This window comes from Pseudophryne corroboree, chromosome 5 (genome assembly GCF_028390025.1).
Source record: "Pseudophryne corroboree isolate aPseCor3 chromosome 5, aPseCor3.hap2, whole genome shotgun sequence".
NCBI lineage: Eukaryota > Metazoa > Chordata > Amphibia > Anura > Myobatrachidae > Pseudophryne > Pseudophryne corroboree.
Genome location: NC_086448.1, coordinates 54,967,551 through 54,980,452, shown reverse-complemented (window position 1 = coordinate 54,980,452; position 12,902 = coordinate 54,967,551). Strand labels below are relative to the sequence as shown.

The 12,902-nt window shown below is 45.2% G+C and overlaps 1 protein-coding gene across 9 annotated transcripts in view; it reads right to left on the bottom strand.

Annotated features, from left to right (window-relative positions):
- CYRIB (CYFIP related Rac1 interactor B) overlaps window positions 1-12,902 on the bottom strand; it is a 258,860-nt gene that overhangs the window by 8,231 nt on the left and 237,727 nt on the right. For all 9 annotated transcript variants that reach the window (XM_063921287.1, XM_063921284.1, XM_063921291.1 and 6 more), the window contains 4 exons: window positions 8,588-8,704; window positions 7,457-7,536; window positions 6,155-6,281; window positions 2,286-2,356 (listed from right to left, as the gene is read on the bottom strand). In XM_063921287.1, coding sequence (XP_063777357.1) covers window positions 2,286-2,356; window positions 6,155-6,281; window positions 7,457-7,536; window positions 8,588-8,704 — 395 coding nt within the window. The remainder of the gene's footprint in view (window positions 1-2,285; window positions 2,357-6,154; window positions 6,282-7,456; window positions 7,537-8,587; window positions 8,705-12,902) is intronic.

Genomic DNA, 12,902 nt, shown 5'->3' with positions numbered 1-12,902 from the left:
GCTGCAGGAATTTACGCTCGCCGTGGTGGGGCTTGCGAATAGTTCCCTCAGGAGCTAGTGCCCTGTCAGCGGGGAACGGGACCATTAATCCTGAGAGAGGTTGAGCCGTTCCATTCCACCCCCCCCCCTTCCCCCCCTAAGTCCTACAAAGCAGGCAGGCTGGTGCTATCAAGTCCTGCTTGAAAACAACAAACTGACAAAATATATGCAGAAAACTCTTCAGGAGCTTCCATAAGCGTGCCCGGCACCTCCGGGCACATTTCTAAACTGAGTCTCGTAGGACGGGCATAGAGGGAAGAGCCAGCGCACACTATTGATTTCTTAAAGTGCCCATGGCTCCTAGTGGACCAGTCTATACCCCATGGTACTAAATGGATTCCCAGTATCCCCTAGGACGTAAGAGAAAATTGCATGGTGTAACTAATAACAATTTAAAATAATTAACATGACAAATTATGTTAAACTATTAAGTAGAAACATCATAGATTAAAATAAAAACATTAAAGTATTGATTTGGTATAGCAGAATATTAATTTTCTGCATAAATATCAAATAAAAACATTTTTTTATTTATTGAAAGTGTCCAGAATTAATTCCACTAGTGTATACAATGGAGATGAGCACTAATGGATAAAAAGGCGTATATGGGTACAGTTTATAACTACAGGTTGAGTATCCCATATCCAAATATTCCGAAATACGGAATATTCTGAAATACAGAATTTTTTGAGTGAGACTGAGATAGTTAAACCTTTGTTTTCTGATGGCTCAATGTACACAAACTTTGTTAAATACACAAAGTTGGGTCCCATCGCCATGATGTCTCATTATGCTATGCAATTATTCCAAAATACGGAAAAATCCGATATCCAAAATACTTAAAGTATTTTGGATATGGAATACTCAACCTGTACTAACTAAACTCTGCCACATATTTCCCCAAATTTTGGTACCATACCATCTGCACTGGGCTTTCTACAGAGTTTAAATTGCCAGTTTCAACTCAAAAATTGTAAATGTATTTTGCAATCAATACATATGAATTGCATCTTAAACTATGAAGACCATTGCGCTCATTAAGGCGCACCCAAAACCTACACACAGCAGCACTTATAATGAAACAGGTAACAGAATTGAACATGTTATGTTTACAGCAGGTTACAGATGTAGTTTTTATTTTATTTTTATTCACCTATTCGGGCCAGCTATGATGTTCATGCGAGACTGAACAGCCCACATGCACTGTTTCTGAGAAACATCCTGTGACATCATCACACTGCCAGCTCTCAGTGCATTGGCTCTGAAGAATCACATGAGCTCTGTGTCAAAGAATCTTTACCCAATCCCTGCACAATGTATGCTTGTCTCCAGGATGTACATATGAAGCTGGATGGCACAGAGTAAACCACATTGACAACCTTCAGTTGAGAATTAGACTGATATTCCTAGCCAGGAGGACTTTTAAAGATAGGAGGTTATAACCCCTTTGTCTATGTAAAGAGTGTGAGGCCTGTCCTTTCTGAGACGGCATCATGCACGTTTTAGCAATACACCTGCTCTACAGCCTAGCGCCAGCAACTCGGCCTCATCTCCACCTGTGTCTGAATGAGGGTAACTGGGTGGCAACTGGGCGTTTAAACGTAAGCTTAGTTTAAGTTGGAGTGTTGCGGGCAAGCTACTTAACTGTGCGCACGCAGAGATCCGTTATCAGGCATATCTCTTGTAACTTATATAGGGCCGATGCAAGCGCGCCATGACAGCTATATAAGCGTACAAGTAGGGGCGGTGCAGTAGCATAAGTGCTTACAACTCCGTACACGGGCAAATAGCTGCATCAAGTTACATGCACGCAATGCAGGTGTTTGTACGGCCGACTTGTGTTGCACTCTGAATCTGCTGCTATACCTCTCATAATCCCAGATCTGCACCTCCCCTTTCCTTATATTCTGTACAGTTTGCAGCAGGCTATTACGGTGACAGCAGGCTGTAAATAACCTCTCTCTCTCCCGGCTGTGTGACCATGCTCCATTACCTCCCGACTCCTTTACACAGCAGATGCTTTGCATCAATGGCTGAGGCAGTCTTGGGAAAGAGACAGTGAGAAGTCTCCAGCGACTGACTCCCACGGAACACTAGGAAATGAGAAATCAGGGGCCACCGGTTCCTATAACTCATACATACATGACTACTACAGACACTGGGGCATGAAAGTAACCCTTGGATGGTTCCATGTTAATAGGACTTATCCAACACACGGAGAGCACAGATGCTGCAGGATACAGTACCTGAGAGCGTTGAGGAGACCTTCTACACTGTTGGGGGGCTGTTCTTTCAGAACCTTGATGCATCCTTTCATCTGAAAGCAAAGAGCAAGCCTGCATTACATGTCTAACTACTACAGCAGCACTCCATTGTATTTATTCTACGTCATGCAAATACAATGAGAGCATATAAACATAAATGGAACATACAATGAGAATTATTCAGTCACCAACTAGAACTTTGATTTACACATATGATATATTGTGCCCGATCTCTCGTCTAACGTGGCGATATTCAATTGACCCCCATTATTGTCCCTATCACGCTCATAGCAGTCAGGTTTAGCCGTGTAAAGCGGCTAAACCCGACTAAAGTTATGGGCGCGATCGCCAAACGGGTCACTTTTCGTGCATTTCTGCTCGCCACCTCCGGGGCGAGCTATTTGAATAGCTGCCGGCGGGCGCAACAATTGAATTCCGCCCCAAATTGTTTAACTGGCACTAGACTGCTTTGGATATTTTAGTAAGTGCACCAAGAACCTTTTTATAACTGACTGTTTTTACATGATCATACCAATATATCCTTACTTGTCTCCTTTAAGCTAGCTAGTAGATACTTACTTGCTCCCTATTGGCTGGTGAGTAGATCCTTACTTGTCTCATATTAGCCAGCTAGTAGAGACTTGCTTGCGCCCCTCCCACCCCCCCCACCCCCATTGGCTGGTGAGTAGATCCTTACTTGTGTCCTATTGGCTGGTGAGTATATCCTTACTTGTCTCATATTAGCCAGCTAGTAGAGACTTGCTTGACACCTATTGGCTGGTGAGTAGATCCTTACTTGGGATCAGTACGAAATCCCGCTGGAAGGGATCCTGGCGGTCGGAATACCGACACCGGAATCCCGACCAGTACAATCACGACAGGGGGGCGAGCGCAACGCAGCCCCTTGCGGGCTCGCTACGCTCATCACGCTGCGGGCGCAGCCTCTATGGGTGTTGTGGACACCCGCGGAGGGAGAATATGTCGGGATTGTGCCGGTCGGGATTCCGGCCGGCGGGATCTTGACCGCATCCCCCTTACTTGACCCCTATTGGCTGGTGAGTAGATGCTTACTTGTCTCATATTAGCCAGCTAGTAGAGACTTGCTTGACCCCTATTGGCTGGTGAGTAGATCCTTACTTGTCTCCTATTAGCCAGCTAGTAGCTACTCACTTGCCCCATATTGGCTGGTGAGTAGATCCTTACTTGTCTCCTATTAGCCAGCTAGTAGCTACTTACTTGCCCCATATTAGCTGGTGAGTAGTTCCTCACTTGTTTCCTATTGGCCAAATAGTAGATACTTACTTGCCCTCAAGTGAAAGGCAAGTAGATTCTTAATTGTCTTCTACTAGTCAGCAGATCCTTTCCTGCCCCCTATTGGCTGGTGAGTTGATCCTTGCTTGTCTCATATTAGCCAGCCAGAAGATCTTATTGGTCTATTACTGGCCAGGCATACATCTAGATTCGTAATCTGGGTCCTTCGTTGGTTAGCAAATGGTCACCACGGTTTTCTTTAGTACAAATAGGTACATATTGTATATGCAGATGTAATTATTTCAAGCAGCAAATCGTATATAATTATTTATGTTTATAAAGAAACAGCAGTATGAGACAGAGAGAGATATTAAACAAAACGTTTCCACACATTCAGGCAAAATAAAAAGTACTGTAAGAAAGAAAAAGGGCACCTAAGAAACAGAAATGAAAGACTGAAGCAGCAACCCGGACTAAGGGCTCAAGAGACCATATACAGGTGTGTCCTCCTACATCCTTTACAGCCCTTCTAGTCATGCCGTGGCGTGCATTGGTAGCGCCAAGCGTATTTATATGCAACTTTTTTCCATTTAAATGCGTCTAAGTTGTATTGCTATGTGAATAGGACGCACAAGCAACTTACGCTGATTAAAATTATATGTGGCATGCCTATATTCTGTGTGTGACTGCGGCTGTATCTGCATACGAAATGCTACGTTACAGTGTACTGTTCTCATGGAACTGTAACGTACCATTTTGTATGCAGATACAGCCACAATCGCACACAGAATATAGGCATGCTGCATATCATTTTAATCAGCACACGTTGCTTGTGCGTCCTAGTCACATAGCGATGTGAACAAGACACTTATTCGGCAAAAGTAGACGCCCAAAGTTAGCAGAGCTGCTGGCTGACTCACACAAGGTATCTCCTGCTACATGGCGTATTGGGGCAAGATGTAGGAGGACACATCTCTAGCAGAGGTATGTTTCCAAAGCGGTTGTGGAACTACATGTCCTAGCGTTCCCAGAAAGCCAGACACAATATTTGGAGAGTCACAGATTACCCACCCCTGTGGCAAAAGTATTCACAAAATGGACATGAAAAGTAAAATCTTCCGTGACAGAGGATATTTCTCTGTGCTACAGGGAGGCTTACATATTAAGTCTGTCCTAGTGGTTTTCAACATAGCTGCTCAGTGTTAGATACAAAGTAAATGTTGATGGTTAAATGAGGGAAGGTAGCAGCAGCTATACACTGGACACAAGTCATTGCTACCTGGGATCTACACTGGGCTAGAGGTAGGGTACAGGAATACAATAATGTGATATTGTGATATGCTGGGCGATAGGTTCAGGTTTTCCCCATGCTAAGTGACAGATATCGGGTAGCATAGCTTCAAATGAGCACTAAAAACCCACCTATTCATTCATCAAAGCGTACCCTTCCGATGCATAACCTAGTCCTGCGGCCGCTCCTCCATCCCCCTGCCTCATGCCTTGAACATCTCTGCTTTGCTTACATACTGCCATCAGGCTACCTCCTGCTTGCTTGCACCTCATGTCATCTGTCTGTCGCCCCTTCCCACTAGATTGTTAGCTCTTCAGAGCAGGGGCCTCTTTCCTCTTGTTGTCAAAGCCCTCTTCTCGACACATTTCACTCGCAGCTCTCCCCTACTTAGCGACCATCTTTACCGCTTTTTCTCCTGCTGGTAAAGGCTCATCTCTATCTATGGCCACCAGCCCCAAGTAGTACGGTGATTACTCCCTCGCTACTTACATCCTAGCTTTATTATGTATGAGAATTGTGGTGCTCTTTGTTACCTGTACTCTATTTCTGTTATTTATTAACTGTAATGCTAAGTTTTGTCTCCCTGTACTGTTCTTTGTACGACGCTGCAAAACACTTGTGGCGCCTTATAAATAAAATGTAATAATAATAATAGCACTGAAGCACCTTCAGTATTACCCGATATCTGTCACTTAGCATGGAGAAAACCTGAACCTATCGCCCAGTATATCCCAACATCGCACTGTTGTATTCCTGTACCCTTCCTATAGCCCAATGTAGATCCCAAGTAGCAATGACTTGTCGGTGTATATATTGGGATGAAAGCTCTTGCCCAGGAAACCTGACACTTATCGGCTAAGACTGATAGTGTAATTAAGCTCTCGAGAAAGCTGACAGATATCGGACAAGACTGAAGGTGTGCTCTCGCCCAAGAAGCCGACACTTCTTGGCCAAGACTGAAGGCGCGATTAACCTCTCGCCCAGGATGCTTAAAATAATTTGTCAGAAATTTCTATCCCAACTTTCTCAAGATGACACCTTCTATTCGCAGCTCCGCGCTTCTTAAAAGGCCTTTCAGCCGGGGTTACAGTGGGGTCACCCTGAGCCGACACCCTGAACCGCGCCACGTTTAGCCACCGACCCAGCTTCGTCTGTCATCTCTCATCAGTTCTCTTGACACCAAGAAGCTCTTTGAAACTTTCCTGCTGACTGTGCGTTCTGCTAATGGAACTAGTGCACGGACTCGCGGTGCTAATGCATTTCTTAATGCTGGTGAGGCCGCTCTAATATTCACAGGGCACAAACGTACATCAATCTTGGACATCTTGGCAAAAGCTCCCACAGGATGCACATGATCATACAGGATGATTACTCCCACCATCACTCTCAGGCAGAAGGACACAGTCTCTTCATTTGTAAACCGACTCCTGTATTCCCTAGAAGAAGAAAAAAAAACCACATATTTATGTGTAATCATTCTCGCAATGAAAAGAAGCCTCAGATACTGGGTGATTCCGAGGTCTAAAAATAAGTCAGAGACCAGGTAATATAGAGGTATCAACCAAAGATGCAGAATCACCAGCCCACAATTAGCTAGGTGGTCCCATTAATTATTAGACACATCAATTGCAGGATTTCAGGGTTGTACTGTGCCCTGTGCAGAAACTGCCCCTGTACAGAATAGCTATAAACAAAACAGAGAGTTTTATATGTTTTGTGAAAGGTAAAAAGCTAAGTTTGTCCTGCTTAGTCCTTGTGGGGCAGATGTATTAAGCCTGGAAAAAGTGATAAAGCAGTGATAAGTGCAAGGTCATAACACACCAGCCAATCAGCTCCTAGCTGTAAATTTACATACTGGAGCTGATTGGCTGGTGTGTTATCACCTTGCACTTATCACTGTTTTATCACTTCTCCAGGCTTAATACATCTGCCCCACTGTCTGTAGTGTATATTACTTGCTGTGAATGCACCTCCAATAGTTGAAGGAAGCTCTAGTTACCTAGGTTAGTGATGGGACATCGGACACTGGAGGGACATGACAGCCACTGCTCACCAAACGCTAAGATGTTATGCCTTACAGGGTTACTCTGGGTCCCACACTTATACCCCTTTTCCACTAGCTCTTAGAAACACAGGTAAATTTACCCATGTTTTTCCATAGTGGAAAAGGGTCCCCCGGCAAATTCCCGGATCAAGTGATCCGGGAATCCTACCCTGGTAGCTAGCGGGGTTGAACACGTGTTCAACCCGGCTAGCTGTCTAGTGTGAACGTGAGCCGTGTCGAGGCGACACGGCTCCCGTTCACAGTGTATGGGAGGGCGGCGCTGGGAGATCATGTGATCTCCCAGCGCCGCCCCTACCGCGTCACTAGCCACGTCACCAACCCGGCAATTGCGAGGCTCTGTCTTTAGGGGGCTGTAGCACGGGTCGCCTGGCTGCGACCCGTGCTACAGTAGTGGAAAAGGGGTATTACTGTGTTTGCAGCAAACCCACTCCAATAATAAAATCAGTTCAATACAGACAGGAGTGACATTTAAACATTAATTACACAAGACAACTTTGGGATTAATTGAATCTGACTGCATCCTGGAGAAGCTGGGGAATCACTTACGGAGTTTCCAGCATTACTCGGCACACGCTGGCCATGGTACTTAAACAATCAGTGGTATTTTCTATAGGTAAATTCTTGTTCTGTGGGGAAGGCAAGACAGCAAAAAGAAAACATGAAACCATTATAGACCATAAAACCGCAAAAAACATTTGTAATGGAAGTTTTATTGATTATTATTAATAAGGTTGTTTGATGTTTACTGAGTATAACCCTTATATTTATGGTCAATCAATAAAACCAAAGCCGAAAATATGATACAGATCTGTCCTCACATCTTTGCTGCAGCTGCGCCCAACAGTCCCTCTTGGCGTGCCAGGAAACGGTGCTGTTTAACGTGATAGGTGACACTTGTTATCTGTGTGCGACTGAGTCTCTGCATCTGCACACGACGTGCTACAATGTAGCAACGGCGGCTTTTATCCAATACAAGTTCTGTTCTGCTCTGTATACAGACTCCGTGACACACAGATATAAAAGTCTCACGTATCAAATGAATCAGCACAGTCCCCTGTTGCGTCCTAGCCACATTGTGTTGCATCTAAGACGCATTTTCAGAAAAAAAAAGCGCCTGTTGCTGAAGGACTTGCCGGGGACCCGTCAGCTCACTCACGCCAGGCATCTCCTGCCGCGTGGCGTATTGAGGCTGGATGTATGAGGACACATCTGTATCTGCAATTGAAATGGTTTTCTATGAGAGCTGCGCTGGCTGATGTGGTGCAGCTCTGAGGAAGCTGTGCTCTTCCGTTACATGTCTGAAATGATCTGCTGGCGAGACGATTTCTGGGAACGAGCCCTGAGCTGCAAGGATGAGATCATGCAGACACTCCTTACGGGTAATCCTCTCTCATCTGACCCATCGTTGACCTGGATATAAGACTTTCCGCCAGCCATCAGGTTTTTGTGCTGTTATGCAGCACAGTAACAGCCAGACAAAGGGAAACACAAATTACCACCAGCATCTTCGTTTACAGAGCAATAAACATTTGTATGATTTTGGCTTGTTCCTTTTCAGTTTAAGCAGCACCAGGAATTTTCTTTGCATCGCTGTTCATGTGTCTGAACCTTATTGAGGTTGCTTCCTCGTATGTCTCACCTACATACGTCCCTAGCACCCCCCAAGCTTCCGCTTACCTCCGATACAAACTTCGTTGTGGCGTCACTTAAGGTCTTCAGCATGGGTGTGGCCTCAGCGTAGAATAATGACATCCTATTGGCCAGTTCATTGTTAACTTCGTTTTCTCCCTCTGCCTTTAAAAAAATATATATATAAAACTTTATAAAGGGTCTAGGCTAGAAATCTATTTGAATGGCATTGTGCATTTTCTAGTATTGCTAGAGGTCTGTCCATATACTGGAAACTGCTTTTCTACACAGTGTGAGGATAAAAGGAAACACATGGTCCTGGCATCTATTATTCATACCGGAGCATCAGATAACAGCGGCTTTCGTTGGAGATCTGCACACAGTTGCGAGGGATGAAAAGGTCATTAACGTCACCATCTGCTAGCCTAATGAATAATGGTCAAACTGCGTCACTTTGTTCATTGAGAACGAGAAAGAGGAAACTACGTAAGAGGCCTATAAGATGCAGAACACAAGTTTTCTTTTTCAGGCTTAGGTAAAGAAAAACCCCAGAGGTTATGAGAGCAGACAGACGGGCAATGTGTGTGTCTGCCTAAGTATCCATTATACAACCCTTTGTTTTCTTCAGCATCCACTAAACCTAAATGCAAGTTGATTCAACATATTAAAAGGAACAATGTAAATGAGAACCTTTCTATACCATGACCGGAATCCAATACTGGACGCTGAATGTAACAATTATTTATCACAAAGACGCGTCAATCATTTCAGGCTCTATGAGGTTCTCTGCGCAGCGTTTCTAAAGGGTAAATATTGGACACACAGTGATGGTGCTGTAGATAGGGCAGAGTTGCAATATCAGAGTCCGATCAGGGCAAATATGAAATACAGGCGTTCAGCTCCCCGGTTCAACATGTGGATTCTGTTCCAGCACTGCCGCAACACACAGGCCAATAAGGCGTCACCAACATGCCCCGTAACGACTGTCAGGGACCACAAGTTGCAGTATCAGGCGTGTGACCAGCATTAAGGTTCACTTAATTTATCTCCTGTTCTCCCTATAAAACAGGCAATTTGTACCCGGAAATGAGAATACCTAAATAATGGCATAAAGGCACGGGGTTCACGTTAATTGACTTACAGACCACACTAGTGCAAATTACTAAATGCACACTCACATTGTACAACATTTTCTTTTCTATACACCATTGTGCACTAGTGCCCGTATCATGCTATGGAACGAACACCCACCATACCAAACCTCTTTAACCAAGACTGATTTTTTTCTATTATTAGGAATGACTTTCATAGAGCCACTGAGTGGGAGTGATTTAGGACCCAGTAAGCTGGAAAATGTAAGCAACATGCACACAGCCAAAGAATGAAAGTGAAACTAAAAGAGGCTGTTGGGGGTGGAGCTAAGGAAGCCTAGGGATGGCAATCGGTGGCTTATCCTTCAATGGTACCATTGATGGATAACCTCGATGGTGTAAAACCATCTGGAAGGGAACCAAAGATGGTTTTACCCATCAATGGCCACCCCTGCATTAAAGTACAATGAAATGCGGGCCAGTCAGAACCCTGGGGTCTTGGCTTCGTTGGTGTCAGGGGGGGCGGGGCTAATACTTTGAGGGATAAAAAAAATAATAATTCACTAGCACTGACCATCTATGGCGGGAAACCATCCCTAAGGAAGACCGCTGTGCTGCAGGGTACAGTCACACCATGTGACTCATAACTTGATTTGAATTGTTTTGTATGTAATACATAGGGGGGAAAAGTCGGTTGGGTGTCTGTGTTTTCCTGTCTATTAGAAAGAAACAGTCACTCAACTGACTTTTCAAACATTTGAATTCCCACCAGTACGTTTGTTTGCAAATAAAGTTTTTATTTTTTTAAGAATACATAATGTACTTACGTATTTTTTATTTAGCATTTAGGCGCCTCTATAACTGAAACAAGTACTGTTTGAACTTGCATAAGTGAGAACATCGATAAGTGCGATACCTCTTTAGGCCAGACTAAATGTGCCATCCCACGAGATCCCGCTTAACTAGGTTCAACTGAATATCATTATCAGACAAGATTTATATCTGCAAAGTGAAGGAAGCTATGATGTAACAGGGGGAGATGTACTAAGTGGGGAAAAGAATGGAGAAGTGAGCCAGTGGAGAAGTTGCCTGTGACAACCAATCAGCTGCTCTGTATAATTATTTAGCATGCAAATTATAAATGTCACTTCAATGCTGATTGATTGCCATGAGCAACTTCTCCACTGGCTCACTTCTCCGCTCTTATCACTGCTTAATAAATCGCTCCCATGATTGGTGCGTACTCAGACCATTTTTACATCTCCGGCCTAGCTTTTATGCCCATCACTGACGGCTACGTACTCATCCTCCAGCTTTCGGAATAGGCTGTGTGTAAATTAATGAGTTTGGGGACCAAGAGGGAGACATATATTGTCTGAAACCACTACTCTTAACGCTAAGGGGGAAATTACCTAAAAATCGATTCTAATCTATTTAAAATCGATGTAAATCGATTAAAATCGTTCTCAATTGATTTTGGTTTTCAGGGGCTGAAATACACATTTTTAACAGGTGAATTTTCTCATACGTCCTAGAGGATGCTGGGGATGCTTCAAGAACCATGGGGTATAGAAGGGATCCGCAGGAGACATGGGCACACTATAAGACTTTGAATGGGTGTGAACTGGCTCCTCCCTCTATGCCCCTCCTCCAGACCCCAGTTAGATTATGTTCCCAGCGAGACTGGATGCACACTGAGGAGCTCTCCTGAGTTTCTCTGAAAAGACTTTATGTTAGGTTTATTATTTTCAGGGAGACCTGCTGGCTACAGGCTCCCTGCATCGTGGGAGTGAGGGGAGAGAAGTCAGACCTACTTCTTAAAAGTTCAAGGGCTCTGCTTCTTAGGATACTGGACACCATTAGCTCCAGAGGGTTCGATCCCTACGGTACGCCTAGCTGCTTGTTCCCGGAGCCGCGCCATCACCCCCTCACAGAGCCCGAAGATTGAAGCCGGGTGAGTATGAGAAGATCAGAAGACTTCAGTGACGGCAGAAGACGGAGTTTGAGGTACTGCGCAGCGGTCGCGCTGCGCGCCATGCTCCAACACTGATCACGGCACTGCAGGGTGCAGAGCACAGGGGGGGCGCCCTGGGCAGCATGGGGGGCCTCAAATAGCACTGGCATAGAGTATAACAGTGCCCAGGCACTTGTTAAGGGACGCTCGCCAGTATAAACAATTTTGAGCGTGACCTAAGCGCGCCATGTAGGGGGTGGGGTTTAGCTGCATAGCTCTGACCAGCGCCATTTCTCTCTTCGCAGAAGGCTGCAGAGACGCTGGCCCTGATCCTCCACACTGCTGTTCAAGTAGCAGGGTGCAAAACGATGGGGGGGGGGGGGCGCACTAGTGATTGGTGAATTATAGTATATGATAAAAGCGCTAACAGGTCTGGGCAGTCTTGTTACGGACTTCAGAACCGGGATAGGCGCTGGGTGTGAGCTGGCAGAACTCTCTCTGTGTCTTTCTAACAAGCTCTGCTGTGGGTCTGTCTCCCATAGCCCCAGTGTGTTTGTGGCTGTCGGTACGTGTGTGTGTGTCGACATGTCTGAGGCTGAATGCTCTTCCAAGGAGGAGGCTGGCGTGGGGACAGGCAGTTCGGTGAGAGTGACCGTGTCGGCACCGCCGACGGATGATTGGGTCAATATGTTGAGTGTTTTAAATACAAATGTGACTAAGTTGGCTAAAAGATTTGATAAATCTGAGTCTAAGAACCAGACATGGAGGAAATCCATGGAGGAGGCTTTGTCACAGGTCCAGACCCCTTTGGGGTCGCAGAAACGTGCATTTGCCCAGATAGTAGATACAGATACCGACACGGACGCTGATTCCAGTGTCGACTATAGTGATGCCAGATTACATCCAAACCTGGCAAAGAGCATTCAGTACATGATTGTGGTGATAAAAGTATTACATATCACTGAGGACCCTGCTGTTCCTGATACGAGGGTCTGTATGTTTAAAGGAAAGAAACCTGAGGTAACGTTTCCTCCCTCTCATGAACTGAACGCGCTTTTTGAAAAAGCTTGGGAAAATCCTGACAAAAAGATACATGTTCCCAAAAGAATTCCCATGGCATATCCGTTTACTTCTGGGGACAGGGACAGCTGGGAGTCAATCCCCACGGTAGACAAGGCCTTATCGCGTCTATCCAAAAAGGTGGCGCTTCCGTCCCCTGACACGGCAGCCCTGAAGGATCCTGCGGATCGTAAGCAGGAAAATACCCTGAAATCCATTTATGTCACTACAGGGTCGCTACTCAGGCCCGCTGTTGCTG